General features: G+C 51.0%; 1 protein-coding gene across 1 annotated transcript in view; it reads left to right on the top strand.

Moving 5' to 3' along the window:
• The window catches only part of LOC119448019 (transmembrane protein KIAA1109 homolog), a 431,927-nt gene that overhangs the window by 236,673 nt on the left and 170,967 nt on the right, over positions 1-24,287 (top strand). Inside the window, exon 19 of the mRNA XM_049665124.1 lies at positions 16,311-16,436. Within this exon, the coding sequence (XP_049521081.1) occupies positions 16,311-16,436 (126 nt within the window). The remainder of the gene's footprint in view (positions 1-16,310; positions 16,437-24,287) is intronic.

Genomic DNA, 24,287 nt, shown 5'->3' on the forward strand with positions numbered 1-24,287 from the left:
CTCCTGGAGTGTCGGGAAGCCGAAACCGAGAGAAGGAAACATTTTCCTCTTGCATACAGCTATTGTGTCCCGCTCCATCCCTCCTTGTTTCTCGGTAAAGAACCACTTTTTACAACTAAAGCAGTCCTCGCATTCTTGAACGATGTTGTCCTACATGTCATAAGCCCAATAAAGTCGTAGCGCATCCTCTCTCCAGAGGATGCCGCTGTGACAGTAGTTCAGTATAGCACCTGCCTCCAGGCCCTTGTGGTTCAAGGGCTCTGTTTGGGCTGTAGTGCTTTTGTCAATTACTACATGTGAAATCACTTGAATATCTTATCACCCTTTTTCAATGCATTCTTCATTTTCATAGTAAACATCATTGATCATTGTCATAACCTTATTACATGTAGATTTTAAGTTCTTTACAGCGACTATTTTTAGGCCCCTTTACAGTCACCCTCATCCACGACTAATAATTCACTATTCATGTACCAATGACACGCCATCATCATCGCCTTGGCGCTCTTTGGCCACATCTGGCCCTTGCGCCAATAAACCCCACTAATCATCATCTTCATCTTCTTCTAGTTCGTGTCACCTTCTTCTTTCCCTTCACCGTAACATCACCCTCCCGGTGGGGTTAGCTCCATCCCGGTGCAGGTTATAGAGCGTCATTTAATGGAGGGACATAGGGCTTGAGCCTGGTGACGTGACCAACATCGCTGGTGACGTTGGGAGGCACTGAAGGCTGACCAACTGGGGCGATCTCCTATGTCACGTCGGACAGTTGACATAAGGTCTGGTACGAACCAGAATAACGGGAAAGTAGTTTTTCCGAGAAGCCGATGTGACGTGAAGGCGTCCAGAGAAGGACAAAGGAACCAGGTGAAAAATGTTGGTCTCGGTGCCAAAGGTCGTAGCTTCGCTTTTGAGAAGCTTGCGAGACTGTGAGGCGATGACGGGCGACCTCTCGTGCCTGGGCAGCTAAGCAATAGCATCGCGAGCGTAACCAGTGCTGGGTGATTGTACTGCAGAAGGTAGCAACGTATCGAAAGGCAAGGTGGGGGTTGTGGCCATACTAAAGGTAAAGTGGTGAAAATCTGGCAGTGTTGCAACGGGACGAGTTGTATGCGAAAGTGATATATGGTAAAGCGATGTCCCAGTCGCGGTGATCGTCGTCAACGTACATGCCCAGCATTTCAGTTAGTGTGCGGTTGAGTCGTTCGGTGAGGCCGTTCGTTTGAGGGTGTTACGTGGTAGCAAGCTGGTGTTCTGTAGAACAGGAGCGGAGCAGATCATCGACGACCTTCGATAGAAAGTAGCGGCCGCGATCCGTGAGTAACTGGCGATGAGCGCAGTGGTGCAGGATGATGTCGTATAGTAAGAAGTCGGCGACATTTGTAGCGCAGCTGGTTGGCATCGCTTATGCGATGGAATATCTCGTGGCAAAATCTGTTGCTACAGCAATCCATTTGTTTCCTTTAATGGAAATTGGAAGGGGCCAAGGGAGGTCGAGGCCCACACGGAAGAAGGGCGCTGTAGGGATATCATTTGGTTGAAGCAAACCAGCAGGAGGCATAGCAGGCATCTTCCGGCGCTGACACAGGTCGCAAGTAGCGACATAAGGGCGCACAGAGCGATAAGTGCCAGGCCAGAAGAAGCGGCGCCGCAGATGGTCGTAAGTACGTGTGATGCCCAGATGGCCAGCAGTAAGAGCGTCATGAAGTTGCTGGAGCATGGCCAGTCGAAGGTGCTTTGGAACTTCTAGGAGGAGCTCCGGGCCATCAGGACGAAAGCTACGATGGTATAAAGTTACATCGCGCAAGGTGAACATCCGGAGCGACGGGTCATTGGGCAAGGAGCTTAGGCGTTCCATAAGTGTTCGAAGAAGAGGGTCTTGGTGTTGCTCGTCGCCAATGTGGAGATAGCCGGAGAGGGACAGAATACTGATGTCCAAGTCTGCATCGGTATCATCCGGTTGATCCACGGGATTGCGGGACAGGCAGTGAGAGTCTTTATGCAGGTGCCCTGACTTATACATAATTAATAGAAAATGTATATTCTTGTAGACGCAATGCCCAACGTGCAAGTCGTCCAGTTGAGTCCTTCAAAGAGGAGAGCCAGCAGAGGGTGTGATGATTGGTTACGATGCAGAAGCTCCGACCGAAAAGGTACGGTCGAAATTTCGTAACCTCCGATACGAGCGCAAGACATTCCCTCTCATTAATGGAGTAATGTCGCTCGGGCCTGGAAAGAAGGCGGTTGGCGTAAGCGATGACACGGTCTTGGCCCTGTTGACACTGAGCGAGGACAGCACCGATGCCATGACCACTCGTGTCAGTTCGTACTTCAGTGGGCGCAGAAGGGTCAAAGTGGGACAGAATCGGGGAAGTGGTAAGCCGCACAGGGTAGAGAAGGCTTTCTCCTGCAGTGGTCCCCAAGAGAAAGAGACATCTTTTTTAAGAAGGTCAGTGAGAGAGCGGGCGATGTCGGCAAATTTTTTCACAGAACGCGGGAATAAGAGCATAAGCCCAGAAAACTGCGGACATTGTTTGTTGAACAAGGTACAGGAAAATTTCGTACGGTGTGAACTTTCTGTAGATCAGGTTGGATTCCGGCGGCGTTTACGAGATGGCCGAGCATGTTAATTTCACGGCGACCGAAATGGCTCTTCCAAGAGTTTAGCTGAAGGCCAGCCCTGCGAAACACGGAGAGTATGGTCGTGAGGCGCCGCAGGTGGCTCTCAAAGTCCGGCAAAAGCACAATCACATTGTCGAGGTATCAGAGGCATGTAGACAACTTCAAGCCACGCAGGAGAGAGTCCATCATGCGCTCGAATGTAGCTGGCGCATTGCATAAGCTAAAGGGCATGGCTTTAAGTTGGTACAGACCGTCCGGTGTGACGAAGGCAGTTTTCTCGCGGTACATCTCATCGACGCTAATCTGCCAATAGCCGGAGCAGAGGTCAATTGATGAAAAATATTGGGATCCATGAAGGCAATCAAGAGCGTCATCGATGCGAGGCATGGGATAAACATCCTTCTTTGTTATCCTGTTGAGGTGACGGTAGTCAACGCAGAAGCGCCACGAGTTGTCTTTTTTCTTTATTAAGAGAACCGGTGTTGCCCACGGGCTACTGGAAGGTTCAGTGATGTCCTTGTCCATCATCTTGTCGACCTCTTTCTCTATGATTGCCCTTTGTGTTGTGGAGACACGATATGGCCACCTATGGATGGGGCTGGTGTCACCGGTGTTGATGCGATGCGTGACAACAGATGCCTGGCCAAGTGGATGGTTGTCCAAATCAAAGATATCTCGATAAGATGACAGGAGGTGACAAAGAGCTGTTGTTTGCTCGGAAGGAAGGTCAGGGGCAATCGTCTTACAAACATCTTCCGCAGGCGTCGAGCACTAAGGAGTGGGTGACAAAGGTCCATTGGTACTGAGGCAGGATTCAGAGGTCAAAGAAAGAAGCTCAAATTCTTCCAAAGGAGTGATAGGCACTATGGCGATACCGTGGCAGCACATGCGTCGAAAATTCAAAATTGAAGATGGGCACGCTAGCGCAGTTTTCGAGGATCCAGATTGAGGTGCTCGGGTTGGGCAATATTGCGTGATAAAACCACGTCAGTAAGCGGCGACGGGATGTACTCGTCATCAGGTACGGGAGGACAGGGCGTCAATAGGACATTTGTAGCCGCCTGAGGAGACAGCCTTGCAAACTCTGTAGAACATAAGTGGTGTGAAGCACAAGTTGTTGCGTTGGTAGGAAGCGACAGATCCAACTGTACAACACCTGCGGCGCAGTCAATTTGGGCATAGTGTTTCGAAAGGAAGTCGAGGCCGAGAATTAGGTCGTGCGAACAGTGCTCAAGGACGATAAATAAAACATCGGTATAATGGCCCCCAATGGTCACACATGCCGTGCACATTCCAAGAACAGGTGAAGTACTCCCATCAGCGACTCGCACAGTGCACGGTACGGCTCCTGTGTCAACGAGAGATGTAGCAGGAACACCACCAACTTCAATGTCCAGTAGGTTTCCACATGTAGGCAGCGTCAACAGAGTATTTGTGGGCCAGGTTGGAGTTGCAGCTTCACCTCTGGGAGCTGCACTGCCTAGTTTCCCGAAGTGAAGCGACCGGTTGCAGACTGAGACGAAGAGCGGTGAACGATAGGTGAACAGGACCTATGACCTTGTGGGGACAGGGAGCAGCTGGATTTCGGTGGAGCACTGTCGGCGTTGATGTTCCTAGTCGGCGTGTAGTGCGAGAAAGTGCGATTGTCTGGCACTTGGCGGTAGGGACTCGGAGACGACTACCGAGGAGTCGATGACCAGCAGTTGCGGCAATGACGGGCAATGACGGGCAATGTGTTACAGGGGCAGCAGTTAAAACAGATGGGTCTATCATCTGCTGTGCGCCAGTCAGCTGGGTTGCGGCGAAGTGGCAACCCAGCTGACTCCTCGCTCCCAACCCTCGCTCCCAGACGCAAAGCTTTGCGTCTGGGAGCAAGGGGCCGGAGAAATCTGGTAGGTGTTCATATGGCGGACCGAGCAGAGATATGGAATGCCCAAACTTGCTATTTCCTCCCAGACGTCGGCTTGTATAAACGAGATAGCGGGCATGCTTTCCCGACAGTCGGAACGAACTGGAGCCGTAGCCATGGCAGAACAAGTGAAGCCTGTGCAATGGCGCCGGCGCATCCCTCAATTTCCACAGTATGTGACCAATCTTGTCTGCCTCGGTCATGTTGTTATCAGCCTTGCGGCAGAGGGCCAGCACATCCTGTATCTACACAACATAAGATTCTGCAGATGTCTGAGCGTGGCATGCAAGTTCTTTTTTTGGTGCCAACTGATGACTGACAGGTCTGCCAAACAGGTCTCGCATTTTTTCTTTGCAGACATCCCAGCTCGTTAAGTCAGCTTCATGTGTATCATGTACCATTGCTTCGCAGTTCCTCTCAGATAAAATATCACTTTCGCCAGCATCATTGTTGGATCCCACCTGTTGTCGCACACTCACTCGTACATCGTAAGCTAGCTCCTCAACGTCGGCATTGTCCGTGCCACAAAATGTCCCCGGGTCCTGTGGATGAGTGAAGATGACCGTTGGCACGGACTGCTGAGGCGTTGTCGCTTGTGTCGGTTGATTTGCCATTGTGGCGGCAGGTAGATGGCATCCGCTGCAAAGTTCCGTGATTGTACCCCGCACCTTCCACCAAAATGTTGTAGGAAGAAAGCTGGCCCACGAGTGTAAAATAATGTATATTTACAACTGATGTATATGGCGTTCAGGCAACGGCCAGAGGCTTCGTCTTCCTTTAGTTCGTGTCACCTTCTTCTTTTCCTTCACTTCATCTAAAGAAGTAGCGCATATTCTACTTGCGAGCTAAAAAGAGAGCAAACGATGCCTCTCCTGGTTCCCTGCTCACACGGGGAAAGACATTCACCCCCAAAAACCTAACCTCAATGAAACGGCCCACGACCGTGCGCGAGAACTTGCCCGCCGCGACGGTCCCACGGGCTCCGAGGGGCTGGACATTCAGTTTAATGACCCACTACTCACTTACCATGAAATCACCTCACACTATGGAAAAGGCAGAATGAAATACCCGCTCCTGCATGCCAAACTCGAACATGCGCAAGCGGCTGCGTTTAGAATGCTACAAATGGACTCGTATCTGTCACAAGGCCTACTAAGTCACTACAACTCAGACATCCCGGCAAATTGCCCAGATGAACTGTATGGCTCACTCTCGCACATGCTATGGCAATGTACCGCGTTACCAAAGGGCCCTCTCTCCAGTGAGCCTGAATGCAAAGAAGCCCTCAAAAGTCCGGACCTCAAACTTCAACTCAAGGCTGTCCAGAGGGCCCAAGAACTGGCGGAGCGTCATCACGTTCCTGTCCCGACTTGGGCGTCGCCTACGGTTTCTGCCAGAGGAGCTCTCCGCGTGGAATCTCCAACGGCTTAAAACTCCTCAGGACCTGAATAAAGTTCTTGACTGACTGACAGACCTTCATGTACTTGAACTGAGCTGCAACAAGTGCTGGCGTACTAATTTGCTGTTCCCTTTTATAAAGGTAAACCGTACTGCATATCTTGATTTCTATGTACCCACTTACTGATAGCTTTCTAAATTCTTGTTATGCAATGCTAGGATACTCAGAAGCATGTGTACCACCGTGTTTTCTTGCAAAAAATTTGTAAACATTAAAATGTTAGTCTCTTTTATTCGATATTGCCGCGAACCATGCCTTCTGGAGTGTTTTATTGTGTTTTGTTGCCAGCGTCTGGTACGCTGCGGGGCGAGACGCTGACTCATTGCTCAGCGAACGCTGACTCATTTCTCAGCAAACACTGGCGGCGTTTCAGTCACTGGAACGCAGCGGAGAGTGGGAGAGGGACGCATCCGCTTGTGACGGCGGCCAGCAGAAGAAACCCGCCGACCGCCTGTGCACGTTGCTCTGTTGGCTGCTCCTTCGCCGCTTGTATCTTCTTTGAGTTTCTGCGGAGCACAAGTTCGCTCCAATAAACCTTGTTTACCGAAAGAACCCTGTATCGTCCTTGGCTCCATGACATCTGGTGGAGGTGCTGGGTACATGAACCCTAAACCCCCGGCAAGTTGCCAGGCGAGCCCAACTCGTTCCAGCCGCCGACAGCAAGGTCTTCAGCCGAAATTTGGACTGCTTCCGGAGAAGGAGAAGCAAGAAGACATCGTAGCCGCCACTATGAACAACGCTGCCACCATGACCAGTGCTACCAATCCTCCCGTAATTCTTCAGCAACCCAGGGAGCCGACAACATTTCATGGGTCACCCTCGGAGGATCCCAAAGATTGGTTGGAGCAAGTCGAACGGGTCAGGCTGTTTAATCGCTGGGATGACGAGGAGGCACTGAGGCAAGTGTTCTTCTACCTTGAAGACTCCGCTCAGACCTGGTTCGAAAATCATCAGAGCTCCCTAGAGTCCTGGCAGGAATTTAGGACACAACTTTTAACGACCTTCACCACGGTTGTGCGGAAGGAGCGGGCCGAGGTCCTGCTGAGATGCGCATGCAACACCCTAATGAAAGTGTTGTGTTTGTCGAAGAGATGAAAAGGCTCTTCAGGCGAGCTGACACTGCAATGGCGGAAGAAAAGAAGTTACGCTTCTTAATGCGTAGCGTGAAGGAACAACTGTTTTCAGGGCTTGTCCGTAATTCGCCCATAATTGTCGCCGAATTCGTGTCCGAGGCCAGCACAATTGAGAAGGCCCTCTAAGTGCGTGCTAACCAGTATAACCGCCCTCCTATTGGTACGGCCAATGCGAAGTACGTTGACGGGACGCGGATTCCGATGAATACGCTACAAGAGACCATCCGCGCAATAGTAAAGGAGGAGCTGCGGAAACTTTTCCCACTGGTGCCGCAACCCCAAGTCGCTTCACTGCACGACGTGATCCGCGAAACTGTGCCACAGGCACTGGGGACTCCTACACTTACGCTACCGGAACCACCCTGTGAGCCGCAAGCTATGGCCTACACTGCTGCTGTTCGCCCCCCTCGCCCGCCCGTACCTCGCCGTCAGGAGCCATCGTACTACCGTTCTTCGTCGCCCACCTGCCCACCTACGGTGCAACGCCCAATGCCAAGGAAGACCGACGTGTGGCGAACCCCCGACCGCCGTCCGCTGTGTTACCACTGCGGCGAAGCTGGGCACATATACCGTCGCTGTCCCTACAAACAACTCGGCCTGCAAGGTTTCTCCATCGACGCACCGCGCCCTTTGCCCAGTGAACGATCGACCGAGATCGACGAGTACCTGTCTCAGACCAGCCGTGGACCAGTGCGCTTCAACCGTTCGCCGTCACCCCATCCATGTGGATCAACGAGCCGCCACACCAACGCTGACTTCGCACGTGGAAGGTCCCTCAGCCCACAAAGGGGAAACTAAAAGCAGCAGCTTCGGGAGGTGAAGTTGCACCATGGCAAAAAAGCGAAAACCCTCCCACGACGCACCGGCGCACCAAAGACCAAGATTCACGACACGCCCAGAGCCCGACGCTCCAATCTAACCCTGACATGACCCCCCAAGACGACGACAGCCACACGGCGCAGCGCATACCTGACGAAACCAATTCCACAATTAACAAGACGACAACGACGACGCATAGCCACCAACCATCAACACGAACCAGCCGCGATACGACGCCCCGACGCACACGAAACTCGAAAACGACTACTTTTGACATACAGCTATCCATCGACGGTCTTGACGTAGTCGCACTAATCGACACGGGAGCCGACTATTCAGTGATGAGCGGACCATTCGCGTCTAAACTGAAAAAAGTTACGACAACTTGGGACGGTCCGCACATACGCACAGCAGGAGGCCATCTCGTCACACCTAGTGGAACCTGTACGTCGCGCATCACCATAAACGGCACCACATACCCTGTTGTGTTCGTCATACTGCCCAACTGCTCCCGCGACGTAATCCTAGGCATTTACTTTTTGACCAAAAACTGTGCTATTATTCATTTGCAAGCGAAGTCGATCAGTTTCTCCGCCGATCGCGCCGTGCCATCAAAACCAAGTGCCAAACAACACACTTCTTTAAGGATTGCCGATGACCACGTCACCCTGCCTCCCCGTGCAAGCCTGATGATCGCCATCTACTCTCCAGACGCTGCTCCTGACACCGACGCTATCGTGGAGAACAACTAGAGCTTGCTTCTGGAGCGTGGTGTCTCCGTCGCAAGAAGTATCGTGCACTTGAGGCACGGTAAATCCCACGTTCTGATGACGAATTTCACCGGGGAATATCAGCACCTAAACAAGGGCACTTCTATTGCGCTCCTCGAAGAAATTCAGGAAGCAAGTGACGTGATTGCCGTCGCCGACTTTCAGCGCGAATCGGACGACGCCTCCAAATCTGCTCACGTCTTCGACGTGAACCTGGCGCTACCGCAAGAAAAACAAGAAAAGCTAAGGGCTTTGCTATGCCGCTACAGTGACTGCTTTTCGTCGACTTCGAAGCTACGTCAGACGCCCATTGCAAAGCACCGGATAATCACCGAAGATGGCGCCAGACCAACGTTCGCGTGCGGCCCGCAAGCTTGCTCGAGTGCATACAACGGACCAGCACCTCGTGGATGCCGGACGCTGCAACCTCCGACGTCGAGACACCGATTATCACCCAGGTGATCTTGTGTGGGTTTGGACTCCAATTCGACGACGCGGACTCAGTGCGAAGCTCCTGCGACCGTATTTCGGGCCTTACAGAATTCAACGACGTGTTGGCCAACTCGTCTACGAGGTCGTCCCTGACGGTGACTCCGGTACATCACGACGATGCACACGGCCCGAAGTCATCCACATGGTTCGCCTCAAGCCTTACTACGCCAGATGACGGACTCTTCATTGTTTGGACTACTGTTTTAGCATCGGGCCGATGCCCTTTTAAGGGGGGGTTAATGCCGCGAACCATGCCTTCTGGAATGTTTTATTGTGTGTTTTGTTGCCAGCGTCTGGTACGCTGCGGGGCGAGACGCTGACTCGTTTCTCGCAGAACGCTGACTCGTTTCCCACCGAACGCTGGCGGCGTCTCGGTCACTGGAACGCAGCGGAGAGTGGGAGAGAGACGCGTCCGCTTGTGACGGCGGCCAGCAGAAGAAACCCGCCGACCGCCTGTGCACGTTGCTCTGTTGGCTGCTCCTTCGCCGCTTGTATCTTCTTTGAGTTTCTGCGGAGCACAAGTTCGCTCCAATAAACCTTGTTTACCGAAAGAACCCTGTATCGTCCTTGGCTCCGTGACAGTATTCAATTCCATATTTGGCTTTGTTTTCTTGATTCAATTTTAAATCAATTACGGTCGACTTTTGGTAATTCGAAATTGATTGGTTTATCCGGCAGGTCAAATTTAACAAGATGCAGAAAAAAATGCCAAACGCACCACTGGTTGATTTGGCATTACTTGCTCAATTCTGACCCGTCCCTGAATCAAGCCCACCTGCTTTCTATATGTTGTAATGAAGCAGAGGCGCCCCTGCTGTATGTGCCGACTGAAGAGGAGGACGAAGGACCGTGCGGTGATCGTGAGGGAACCCCGTGCAACGAATAGCCCTTACAGTGCCTACCTATACCTAGCATTCTTGCAACATTATTGACAATAAACCTCATCTCATTTGGTGGAGGTTGCTGAGATCCTTCGCCTCGTCCTGGAGTTCCCCACTCGAACCCTGCCAACACCAACACGATCGCCCTGCACTATGCCTGATCCAGCCACTTCGTTGCCTGCACCACCGGCTGCCACTGTCGTCTGCGCCGGTGTCCCTCTTCATCGCGACCCACCCATTTTGAGAGGGACTGCTGAACACGACGTGGAAGACTGGCTCTCATCGTACGAACGTGTAAGTGCCCATAACAAATGGAACGACCAGTCTAAGCTGTCCCACGTGTCCTTCTATCTCGCCGACGTAGCCAAACTGTGGTTCTTCAACCACGAATCAGACTTTTCAAGCTGGTCAGCATTTAAGACCATCTTTGCCGAAATGTTTGATCGCCCCGCTGTGCGTAAGCTACGCGCTGAACAGCGTCTGCGCCACCGCGCACAGCAGCCTGGAGAGACATTCACCAGCTACATCGAGGATGTTCTCGATTTGTGCAAGCGGGTAAATCCCATCATGTCAGAGGATGACAAGATCAAGCATATCCTCAAGGGCATCGAGGACGATGCATTCCAGATGCTGCTGGCAAAAAGCCCCACAAGCGTATCCATCCTTAGTGACCTATGCCAGAGCTTTGACGAGCTGTGCCGGCCAAGTTCCATCGCCCGCCAGAACATTCAGCACGCCGATTCCATCTTGAGCATCGTGGTTTCTACCGACCTTCTGCCCAACTCGACCCTATCACAGCATATCAAAGATTTTATTCATGAAGAGGTGGCCAGGCAGCGCTGCTGCCTCACAGCGAAGCACCTACGGCAGCTTTGACTCAAACGCTACAGCAAGCAATGCAGACTCAGATATCTGAAGCGCTTCCTGCAGCTCCTACAAACCCCCCACTCAATCCTATGAGTGTGCCGCTGTCCTATACCGACTTTACCAATCACCCTACGTCGCTGCCGCTCAGTTACGCAGCCGTGGTTGCACGGCCACCTCCGCCGACAGCTTCCTTTTCATCGCCAATGCATCCGGCTTCATTTCCAGTTGCCCGACCGTCACCGTAGTTTTTTCGTCCAACCGCAACGTGGCGCACTCAAGACAACCGGCCTATCTGCTTCGCCTGCGGCATTGCTGGCCATGTGGCGTGCTTCTGTCGCCGCCGTGCCCCAACAACGCATACCACCTTTGAAACGCCCACCTTTGCACCACAATACGCCGGCGCGTCTCCATTTTCACCGAGACGTCTTGACACTGGTCGTCGATCAGAAACTCGTCGTTCCCCTTCCCCTCGTCGGCGTTCAATTTCGCCCATGCGTCGTCGAGCTCCCACTGAAGAGGGAAACTGACTGGTGCAGTTCCTGAGGCAAGAACTGCAAATGCATCGACATTCTCAAGACCTCCATCTTCGCCGCCAAATGTTATTACCGTTTTTGTAGAGGAAGTACCCGCAGTTATAGTCAATACCAGAGCGGCCATCTCCGTCATTCACGAGAACCTTTGTCGCAAACTCCAAAAAGTGACTACAGCTTCCTCTGGCCTGGTGCTCGCCACTGCCAGCACGCAGCGAATTCACCTTTCAGCTGTATGCACGGCCCGTGTAGTCATCAATGAAGTTCTGTACATAATTGAGTATTTCATGCTACCATTGTGCTCTCACGACCTCATCCTTGGTTGGGATTTCCTGTCACGTCATCATGCTGTCATTGACTGTTCACGTGCAGAAGTGTCGCTTTTACCACTATCTGAATCACTGCTGACCGGCTCTCCTCACGTTGCTGATAAACTCATTGTTGATGCCGACACAGACATACCCTCTGAGTCATTGATGGCTGTTGTCCTGTTGTCTGCTGCCGACTCTGACGCCACTGTAGTGTTCACACCGCCTGATGTGTTTGCTCAGCGCAAGGGCATCGTTCTTCCATTTGCTGTGCTCACTATAACATCTGGGTCAACTGTGATGCTGGTGACCAACTACTACCAGTACCCGATCAGCCTACTGCGTGGAGAGACCCTTGGATACTTTCAGGCGGTCGACTACGTTGACGATCTTGATGTTCCTACTGACTCCCACCGTTGTTACGTTGACGCCATCGCTTCTGTCTCAGACCCATTGTCTTCAGTGGGTTTTGACAACGCCATCCACCCTGTTCTTTCCCCATCTCATCGCCGCCAACTTCTCGCTCTCCTTCACAAGCTTCTTTCTTCTTTCGACTGCCATCAGACGTCATTGGGCCGTGCCACCGGTGTTTCTTACACCATCGACACCGGTTCCCACTCCCCTTGCGACAGCACCCGTATCGTGTCTGGCCAAAGAGCGCCGAGTCATCACAGAGCAAGTGGACGACATGCTCAAACGTAAAGTCATCCATCCTTCTCAAAGTCCTTGGTCTTCACCTGTCGTATTGGTAAGAAAAAAAGATGGCTCCATTCGCTTTTGTATCGACTACAGATGCCTAAACAAGATAACAAGAAAAGACGTTTATCCACTGCCTCGAATCGATGACGCTCTCGACTGCTTGCGAGGTGCAGAATATTTCACTTCCTTGGATCTGCGCTTCGGGTACTGGCAAGTTTCAATGGCCGAACCTGACCGTCCAAAAACCCCATTCGTTACACCCGATGGCCGCTACGAGTTTAATATCATGCCCTTCGGGTTGTGCAACGCGCCTGCTACTTTTGAGCGTATGATCGATACGATCCTTCGCGGCCACAAATGGAAGACATGTCTATGTTACCTCAACGACATTGTCGTCTTTTCAACCAATTTTCCGACACACCTCGCTCGCCTGCATGACATTCTGACCTGGCTCGCCTCTGCCGGCCTACAGCTCAGTCTCAAAAAGTGCCATTTTGCTGTGAGCAAGTTAACCATCTTGGGTCACGTCGTCTCGAAAGATGGCATCCTCCGCGCCGTTGCAGACTTCCTAACGCCCACGTCTATCAAAACCCTCAGAAGTTTTATTGGCTTATGTTTCTATTTTCGTCGCTTCGTACACAACTTCGCATCCATCATGGCGCCCTTGACAAGTTTACTTTCTGCCAGTAACGGCATAGCAGCGTGGTCACCTGAATGTGATGCAGCATTTCGGCAGTTGCGCCACTTGTTGACCTCACCACCGATTCTTTGCCACTACAACCCTGCTGGTCCTATGGAAGTTCACACTGACGCCAGCGCAGTTGGCCTGGGTGGGGTCTTAGCGCAACAGAAAGCTGGCTATGATGAATGCATCGTCGCTTATGGGAGCCGTACTCTAAAGAAAGCAGAATTAAATTACTCACTGACAGAAAAGGAGTGCCTAGCGATTATCTGGGCACTAAGCAAGTTTCGCCCATACCTTTATGGCCATTCTTTTGCCATAGTTACTGACCACCATGCCCTTTGTTGGCTTTCTTCCTTGAACGACCCGTTGGGACGCTTAGGATGTTGGGTGTATTGCTCGCAAGAGTACGACATCCACGTCATTTACCGCTCTGGTCGCAAGCACTCCGACGCTGATGCGCTCTCCCGCTCCCCACTGACGCCTGACTCAGCGTCCTTGTCAGACTCCTCGTCTACTCTGTCACCGCTGACCATCATCGACATGCTCACAGAGCAGCGCAAGGACCCAACACTTGAAATGTTACTTGACTACCTTGCTGCTCCGTCTGATGTCCCATCGGCACGAGCACTGCATCGCCAAGCAACCCACTTTTCCGTGTGAGACAATATTCTACATCGCCGCAACTATATGCCCGACAGTCGGAAATGGCTCCTTGCTATACCTCATCATATGCGCTCTGACATCTGCGCGTCTTTTCACGCTGATCCCCTAAGCGCTCATGCCGACGTCCTCAAAACTTACACAAGGTTGCGTCAGCGCTATTATTGGCGAGGCATGTACAACTTTGTGCAAAAGTACATTCAGGCTTGTACTACTTGCCAACAGGGCAGGACACCTACACACCGTTTAACAGGACCGTTGCAGCCGCTACCATGCCCGGCTCGTCCGTTCGACCGCGTCGGCATCGACCTCTACGGCCCGCTTCCATGCAGCGGGTGTGGAAATCGGTGGATTATTATCGGCGTAGATCATCTTACTCGCTACGCTGAGACTGCAGCTCTGCCAACAGCAACCGCCCATGAAGTTGGGTTTTTCATCCTTCGCAATTTTGTTCTTCGCCACGGTGCTCCCCGAGAACTACTGAGTGAGAGGGGCCGTGTCTTCTTGTCGGAGGGTGTCAAAGCCCTGCTCACTGAGTGCAGGATCATTCACCGAAAATCGACCGCATACCATTCCCAAACCAACGGCCTGACCGAACGGTTCAATCGCAGACTTGGCGACATGCTGCGGATGTATATTTCATCCGACCACTCCAACTGAGACACCGTACTCCCCTTTGTCACTTTTGCATACAACACCGCGACACAAGCGACTACTGGCTTTTCCTCCTTTTTCCTTGTGTATGGCCGTGAGCCTTCATGCCCTTTGGACACCATACTGCCGTACCAACCTGACGCCGCAGAGTACACTCCGCTTTCCGAAGTCACCAAGTATGCTGAAAATTGCCGTCAGCTGGCACGTTCCCTCACTAGCGAGACTCAAGAATGTCAAAAGACACGACATCACCATACTCATCAACCACCACCCAGCTTTGCTCCCGGTTCGCTTGTTTGGCTTTGGATCCCAGCCCACATTCCTGGCCTCTCTTCCAAACTCCTAACGCGTCATCACGATCCGTACCGTATTATCGATACCACTTCACCGATCAACTACATCGTTGAGCCGCTCACAGTTACGACCATATTACGACCCACTCATCTTCTCTGCACCCTGAGTTGCCAGGATGGCTATGCTTCGCTCACAGGGCATTGTAATGAAGGAGAGGCGCCCCTGTGTATGTGCCAACTGAAGAGGAATACGAAGGACCGTGCCGTGATCGCGAGAGAACCCCGTGCTACGAACAGCCCTTGCAGTGCCTACCTGTACCTAGCGTTTTTGCAACGTTATCGACGACAATAAACCTCGTCGCAATGTCTATAGTGGAAAACCAACATAGAAGTGACATAAAACCCCAAAACGAAGTAGGAACCTAATGCATACCTGCTATTTTGCAAGAAAAATGTGAAAGGTTCTAACATGTGTTGCAGAATGGCGGCCAGTTTCCTGAAGTCAGCTTTGCCGCAGTACAGTTCTGTTATGCGGTAGAGAAAACAAACGCTGCAAACCTGGTTTTGGTTTCGTATTTGATTACGTTGCCCAGGGGGATATTTGGCCCTATCGATTAAAGAATGACACATGTTAACATCGGGTAAATAACGTAATCAGACATGTGAGCTACCATTTTTGTTTAAAAATCTTCCTAGGGCAAGCCAAAAATAGGTGTTTTTGGCAGGAGATGACATGTGTTAAAGGCATTAACTGTCTCCTAAGCTCCTCTGAGACAGACGTTGCCACTAAAGCGGTCGCTATTGGGGTCACCATATGGGTCAGGTACATGCATTCCAACTAGTCAAATTCAAATTATCTGGTGAAGGCCAATTTGAGAATCAAAATAACAAAAGTTTGGGCCCATAGAAATGCATGGGTGCCGGCCAGGGCCTTCTTTTGGGATCAAATGAATAAAAAGATTCAATTAACAGAAGTCTACTGTATTCAGAATTCACACACTCCTACTAATAACCATCCTCACACGCCTAAAGGTTGTTTTGTTGAACAGAGTGCTATTCAAGTTGAGCCTCCTAAAACTGAGATAAACAGCACAAATACTCCACTCATGTGTCAAAACAAAGCCACTTTCTCCTAAGCTCCTCTGAGACAGACGCTGCCACTAAAGGGGTCGCTTCTGTTGCCATAGATGTCAAATATTATGCACTTGTTGCAAGGTCTCACTCAGTGTTGCATTTGCATGCGTCTTGGTGGAAAAACCATTTATTGTGAAGGTCTGAGAAGAGAGCCAACGAATGTGTTGAAATGTCTTTTTTTTTAGATAGACGTAGCTCAAAAGTTGTTACTGAAATGTGTGAATAACGAAATTGTGCAATGAAATATGGTGTGCTCTGGCTTGTTCCACGGGTGTCATGATGCAAGCAACGCATGCAGGCCGTTGTGCACTTGCATGCTCAGATGCAAAAGAGCCTCACAACAAAGCAAGTATGTCTAGTTAACTCAAGTTTGGATTGACTGTCTCTGTATGCAGGGAGCTCTCGCTTGACAGCGTCTTCTCGCAGACAACGGCTAGCGTGACCAATAGTGGAGCACCAACTCCCACTAGTGAGCCCTCGGAGCCAGCCCTAAGCCCGCAGGATGACATTTTACCACCACCGTAAGTAACTACTCTCTTGCACAAACCCTGTCATTTTGTAGTTTACCATAAAACAATGTTTTCTACAATAATTTCTTCTGGCAGTTCATATCCTGTAGCCATAAGCAGCAAACATGCTGACTCGGTGAGCAGAGTGGTTTTGCTGCACTTATGTATCTGTGCTATCCCTGGACAGTGCATCCATTTACTGTATTTATTTTATTATAAGGCAGTCACAATTATAAGGTTAAAGTGTAGTTGGGGGACACTCCCCCGCCCCCCAGTGAAGGTTAATGCTGCAGGAAGCGTGTTATATTTTTCTTCTAATAACATTGGCTGTGCATTAGATTTGGGTACACATTGTTTTTCTACATTGAACCTATAAAAATTTGGGTAAGGTCTCCAGGTACAGTAGCCGACCGCTAAATTGGACACCGATAATCCGGACATGCTCAGTAATTTGGACAGCTTCGGGGCACCGCCAATAGCCCTGTAGACTTAATGTGTAAAGACGACCGATATTACGGACAGCCGCCAGCTCTACATTCGATTATCTGGACTTCGTCCATGACTGTAGCGTATGCAGATTCTGCCGCCCTTATCTCCTCTGGCAACCTCGATTCGTTATAAGCATATATATTTGCAACACACTGATCTTAGCAAGAAAATTTGTATTTACTTTGTTATATCCAATAATTTGTTATATCTGTGTTCATTATACCAAGGTTTGACTGTATTTACAGTAAATTTATGACTACTGACTCCCCCACTGCATTACTAGCTGCAAACGGCATTGAACTATTACAAATTCGAAGAAAGAAATGTCGACTAGAGTTTCTTTTAAACTTATTTAATCATAAGCTAGCCTTAGACATTGCAACATACTTATCCCCCTTGATAAGCAGACCCACTCGACACCACTTCTCTCATTCTCTAACACCAGTTTTCACAAGGACTGACACTTCTCGGTACTCTTTTTTTCCACAAACAATAGCTGATTAGAATAACCTAACTGAAGTATTTCGCCAGTGCCCGTGACCTGTATACCATTTGCATAATTAATATTGTTATTTTGTGTATTAGTTAGAGTTGTATCATAACCAAGTATAAATTTTCTTAGTCGTCTACCTTATGACTAAAAAAATTGTTTGAAAAGCACGTTATAAACTTGTTTCATCCAGTTCTTTTCTGTAAATAATCTTGTGTATTCTGCTTACTCTGCTTGGACGTCTTGTCAGCAGTATTTTATAAATAAAATAAATGAAAATAGCCAAATGATGCTTTTCGTAATGGGTATATCCCGGGCACTGCAACGTAAGTGTAAAAAATTGTGACACACTTTAGTTATTTATTTCGCCAGTTTGTCTGTGCATGGGAGAGGAGATCGCCCTTATGACAACCTCCCCCCCTATGTATCACCTCTAGCCCTCGCCTTGCTTTCACATTCAAGCTTACCCTTTCATCCATGTCGCTCTTTTGGAGTCCACCTCCTCAAACTTTTTGCTCCATGGGGAAGGGGGGTGAGTTCGTCAAAAAATTTCGGGGGGGGTTCAACCCCCCAAGCTCTCCTCCCCTGGCTACGCGAATGACGTCGCAGATCCTCTCATGCTCGATGACGCGCTGACACGTTGTTCTGAGTGAGCACGCCGCGGTCAGGCCGCCCCGGCTGACGCAGTTGCAGAATTTGTCTCTGCAAGTAATTCTGCTTACCGCATGTGCTCCCAAATGTCGGCCCGAAAAGGGAATGATTGCACGGCGCCGCATTGGGCGGGGCCAGCTTTGTTGTGCAAGGTTTTTCCAAGTCGGCAGGATCAAAACAATAATGCAACGCCGACAGAGGGAATGGCAACAAAAGCAGCATGTATTTTATAAAGAGCGAAAGTATGTGCAAAGGCATGTAGATCATATTAGATAGGTGGCGACGAACTTAACGTTGCTTCAATCAATCTACATCATACGCGGGATCTCAGGACCGATCACTGATGAGCTTGCTGTACAAACATATTATAGTGGCAAGGATTCTGCAATGATTGGCGGCCCGTTACCACATCTGCCAGTGGCGAATTTTCGTCACAGCCACACAGCCTGAGGCATTATGCCTAATTGGTGCTGCTTCGTCTAGTGTCAGCGACTTGCGGTTCGGTGCCAAATCGATGCGGATCTATTCGAAGCGTACGAGCGTACAAACCACCTTGCAAATTAAAGTGAGTGTACGGGATGGTGTCGGGATATGGGGGGATGCCAACGGCCCTCTGCCTCGACACATCTAGCCCCGCGGTTGGCGCATGCCTGCGCAGCAACCGCAGTCCGGTACAAGCTCGAGGAAACAATAGACGACAACCACGTGTACACTCGGAAAGCATTTATTACGACTGCAACTAACACTTCGAGCAGGCCAGCTATAGTTGACATCGCTGAGGGTTCCCTCGAAGAGAATAATACACTAGGTAAAGAAGGGCTTCCGACTTACCAACTGGGGAATACGGGGGGGGCCGCGGCGTTTGCCGCGGCAAGAACGCGGTTGACTAACCACGTGCGGGAATACGGGAGCGGCGGCGGCAGTGATTCCACTCCTGCGCCAACTGCGCCAAAGTGCGCCAAATGGGATTTACTGCGCCATCCTGATACAATCGACGAAAATTGCGCCTAACTGCGCCAAACAGTCTCGGATTTGGCGGCGTCTATCGCCGACAATTGCACCAACGGGGAATTAAAACGTGCAACGCGATGATAGGGCTAGCCTTAGTTGCGAACAGGAGACTAAACAGCACTAGCGCGTGCGTCCCGATTAAGGGGGGACGCGGCTTTCGCATCGCGAAAAATGGCTAAAAAATCGATTTTTTGAAAATCATTTTCAATTTCTGCAACTCTTATTTTATCTGATTCCGAAATATCATCGCTGAAAACCAAGTAGAAGTGCTCTAAAAAAATTGTTGTATCAGCCAAGGTGCCGAAACATTTCGCAGAAATCGCGAAAAAACGGCGTTTTTCAAGCCACGATATCTCCGGAACGGCGCAGCCGAGCGCCGCCATCTTGGACTCGTTGGAAAGCGCATTTCTCCGTCTTCAAATTTGCCGCTTCAGCTATCTCCTCCATACAGAAACAAGCACACAAAAAGCAAATGATTGAAGGTCGTGCCGGAGCCACCGATTGCCCGCGCCCGCCACGAGACTCCAGCGCGGTTCGCCATTGGTCCGGTGCTCGCTTCGCGATGGCGTCGTCTGCACCGCTTGTTGCGGTCTCTTCGCGAGCTCTGGGCGGTTTCCGTAATCTCGACTAGTATTAGAGCGGGCGCTACGTGGACATCGCAGTAGCGTGGCCGATCCCGCTTTTTTTGTAGACGTCTCAGACCCGCGGCTAAGCATTCGGAGCATCGGTGACGCGGATTCGCGACCTCGCTTCGGGCACGGAATCCTCGGTCACGCGGCTAAGCCTTTCGCGCGTAGGCGTCTCCGACTCGGCGCTCAAGCACATCGCGCGCGGGCTTCTCGGATCCTTGCCTAAGCATTTCGTGCATCGGCGCCTCCGACTGCGCGACTAATCACCTCGAGCGTCGACTCCTCGAGCCCGCGGCTACGCATTTCGCGCGTCGGCACATCGCTCAACGAGTCTCGACTCCTATGGACCCGCGGCTAGGCACTTAGCGCGTCGGCCCTGCGAGCGTCAACTCCTCGAGCCCGCGGCTAGGCATTTCGCACGTCGGCACCTCGGAAGGCGCGACTAAGCTAATCGAGCGTCGCCTCCTCAAGCCCGCGGCTAGGCATTTCGCACGTCGGCACATCACTCATCGAGTGTCGACTCGTCGGACCCGCGGCTAGACACTTCGCGCGTCGGCACCTCGAGCGTCGACTCCTCGAGCCCACGGCTAGGCATTTCGCGCGTCGGCACATCGCTCATCGAGTGTCGACACCTTGAGCGTTTATTCCTCGGACCCGCGGCTAGGCATTTCGCGCGTCGGCCCCTCCGACTGCGCGATTACAGAGCGTCTATTATTTGGACCCGCGACGAGGCATTTCGCGCGTCGGCACCTCGTACCCCCGACTTAGCACATCGTGTGCCGACTCTGTTATCGTAATGCCACGATATCTCGTAACAATACCTATCTACCACCCCTTCATAAAGAGAACCTCATCATGAGCTCTGCTCACTAGACCACTTGGGCTGACACAGACACCTGGCTGCAGAAGTGAGGCATCATACAAAAGTACAGGCTGGAAAGCACCTAGCAGCTGCATTGCTGCCTATCTATCAGTGACTCTCCTAACCTCCATGTCAATGGAAGATGATTCAGAAGGCTGCTGAGAGCCTTCATTCAGTAACATGGTCGATTCTACAAAAAAAAAAAAACAATGCCTCACTGACTGCACTAGAGACTGCTATCAATGAGGCAGTCTGCAGGTACAACGCTAGAACTACTGTATATTTATGCCCACATAGTTCTGCACCTCACTTGGTTTGAAACCCAGGCACCATGCTCTTTGTAGAGCAGCAGTAAAGAATGCCGTACAAACTTGAAAAACGCAGAACAAAGGCACAGCAGCCCAGAGGCCACATGATGCGGGAACGGTTCCACATTTGCGACGCAACAGCGGTGCTACCAATGCATTGGGTAGTATGGGAGCTTAACAGCCGGGAAGACGCAGCGCCCGGGAACGTAACAGCGGGGTTCTACTGTCGCTTGTTTGAAGCGCAGCATGACATTTGATTATAATAACTGCATGCCGCCAATGTGTCCATCATTTCTGTTTATGGATATACGGAATGACATCTGGGAAAACTAGCAATATATGACACGATATCAATTTGTGTGTGTGTGTGTGTGTCGCATGTACACTCGTTTTTTTTTTAAATACTTCAGGATGTGAAAAATCAGCTGCTCCAAGCTGCTCCCAAATGCCAAATTGCCTGCTCCAAAGTGCTCCAAAATGAAATTTCTGATGCTCCAAAAATTGCTCCAAATCAGAAGTCTGCAGTAGCATCACTGGGCGGCGGAGACTTCCGCCGTCGCCGCTTGCTGGAGACCAAAGAGACCCGGGCGATATCAGCGGGATCTCACGTGACCCACCCGGTGGCGCTGATAGCGCTTGCGATTCCCGCGCGCCGCCCGCGGAAGGAAAGTTTCCCCTCTCCCACCTCTCCCTGGCACGCATGCGCTTGACGCGACGTTCGCTGCCCGTGCGGCGGCTATGGGACCCGAGGATTCCCACAACGGTAACAAAGTTTCTCAAGGCTGCAATTCTTGCAACACACCAACACACACGGTGGCCTCGTTCGTTAAGACGCTTCAGTCTCTGTTAGAGCATAGCTTTTAAGCGCCTGTTCCTGCGGCCAGTGGGAGCGGTGGCGGCGGCGTAACCGTGTCAACGAGCTCAGCGAAAGATGAAAGCCGTAATGAGGGGGATGAAAGACGCGAGGAGCAAAGCGGAGGGGAGGGTGCAGCACAACCAGGAGGTGGACGAGATGACTCCAGAGTAGCGCGCATTGTCTGGAAGGTCTGTCAGCGGCGGCTGCTGTGAACCGTGCCCACGCGTCACCCACGCACTGCCTCTCATGATCTCCTGATTAGCGAGGCAGTCACACCACACTTCGCTTCATTTACAACATGCTGACGCGACAAATTGTCCATGCCAGCCAATATATCGCGAAATGAAAACACATGTGGAGCTTCACTCAGATTTCGCATTAGGGAGTACCCTAATCGTCGGTGAACTTTTTACAACTTCAAGCAATCCGTCACAAAGATTCGCTTTGGATTTATATGGTGGGTGCAAAAGTGTCATGTGACTACCGTAATATCCCGAGTCATGGCCCCCCCCCCTCTGCCACCTGACATTCATAGAAAAAGTTTGGTGGACCATGTCTTAGGGACCAAACAAAATAAAATTGGAAAAGCTCACAAAATATGCATTTTCTTTTTGCATCTAGCGTGGCTTCACAAGAGATACACTCAACGTTTATCACGGGATGTTATCTTGCTCGCAAGACTCTGTAAAACAATGTTTTACTGTCCACTGCTTGTGTCAAGCAATTTCCACTGCTTGTGTCACACGAGGGCAGCTCCAGAAGAGCCTAAAAGCGAACGCAGTACGAAAACAAAAGAAAAAGAAAAACTGTGACCGAAAGTCAGAAAATAAAAAAAACAAAAAAAATTGGAGCAACTGGGGAATAGCCAATGGGAGAAAGGCATCCAAGTTACAAGTTAGCAAAGTGACGAGCACCGAGAGCAGATATGGAAGCGAATTGTAAGCAAACAACACTAGCGTGCATGCGTGCCATGTGTACACAGTGGTGGCTGACTGGCTGTCTGGGCGACATGGATGACACACCACTCGACTTTGCGCGAGACTTGTCGTGACCTTCCCGATTAAGAATAAATGACAGGTGGCAAATCACGCTGAACCTGACAATTAAAAGGTGCCTCTTCACCGTCGGCGCCGACTGTGGCAGACGCGCACACCGCCAACAATGGCTATGCACGGAGCAGTGATTGGGTCACGTAATGCATGGTCTGTGCTTTCATCTCTCGCGCAGATTGGCCTTAGAGGGATACGGACACAAAATCTGAAAATTTAACGAAAATGCTGAAAATGAATCCTCAGTGTGTGATTACACTGAAAAGAAGTAGCCACTTAGCTCATTTTTGAGGTGATGACTTTATTTTTGACTTTTTTGTGAGCGCGCGCCTCGCCGCCCGACCCGCGGGAGTTGGAAGGCGTGACGTCACGACACCCTCGTCGGATAGCCAGCCGGCCGGCCGCGGTCATTCAAAGCGCACCAACACTGCCATTGCGAGCATGGATTCGAGTTCTGGTGCCTTTACCAGCGATGAGTACACGTCTGAAAATGAGAACCATTCCAACTTGGCAAGAAATATTACCGTTTACGGTTACGAGCCTTCCGTGTCAAGCGACGAAGAAGAGCAGGCGGCCGTGGAAGTGCCGGTCAGGTTTTTGTGAACTGTAGCGCGAAGATTTCGCTCTGCACCAGACACTTGTGCAAGAATTATTTGTAATTTCCTCTGTAAACTTGCTTTTTCAAGTGCGCACGCAGGTGAAGCAGCTGTGGGGTACTTCAACACTACGTGGATGACTGAATAGTAGTTTATGCCGTCGGCGTGAGCAACTGCTGTGAGGTATCAGTACCTCCGAGACTCTCACGTCCACTTTGCCAGCCACCCGACAGATGGCAGCACCTATCTGGCGTTCTCCCCAGTTTTTCCTGCTTTTAGCCTGTGGAGAAGCAGAGCTGTGTGTGTGTCTGATCTCGTGAGTCGCGCTCGCTAGCCTTGTATTGATTTACTATGCTTTGCCAACATTTTTAAAGACATTACTGCCTTCGTGCCCAGCCTCGGGCATCTCTCCCCAGCCTCGCCCTCACACTGCTCAAGAAGGCTGCAAGTGAACGAAAACAGTACCGACATCTTTTCGCCTCCTCTTGTCAAACGCGCCGCTGATCATTTCTGCCTTGCATTTTCGTGAGAAGACCGATGGCACAGCATCAGGCTTTAGGCGTTGCCTTTTGAGCGGCATGCCGAGCCTTTTCAGCACAGCCGGGCTGGTCACATAATCATCATCGACGAAGTGGTCCGCGCAAATGAAGTCATTTTTAGAGGTCTCCAGGCTGGTCATGATGGCTGACAGGCAGGTATCCAAAGTTTATGCGCCTTCTCGTCTCTGGGGAACATGTGCGACGGTGTGTCACGACCAACGATGCTGTTATAACAGTAATGTCTGGGCATTTCCTTCCGCCGCGTCCAACGCGTCAATACTGAGCAACGACCGCGGGAAGGTGCATGTAAGACGCACCACCTGTGTGGAGCGCCGACGGGGATAATGTTTTGGACGGACCACGTGCGAAGATCGCCGAAAGGG

The sequence above is a fragment of the Dermacentor silvarum genome, chromosome 4 (genome assembly GCF_013339745.2).
Source record: "Dermacentor silvarum isolate Dsil-2018 chromosome 4, BIME_Dsil_1.4, whole genome shotgun sequence".
NCBI classification, from domain to species: domain Eukaryota; kingdom Metazoa; phylum Arthropoda; class Arachnida; order Ixodida; family Ixodidae; genus Dermacentor; species Dermacentor silvarum.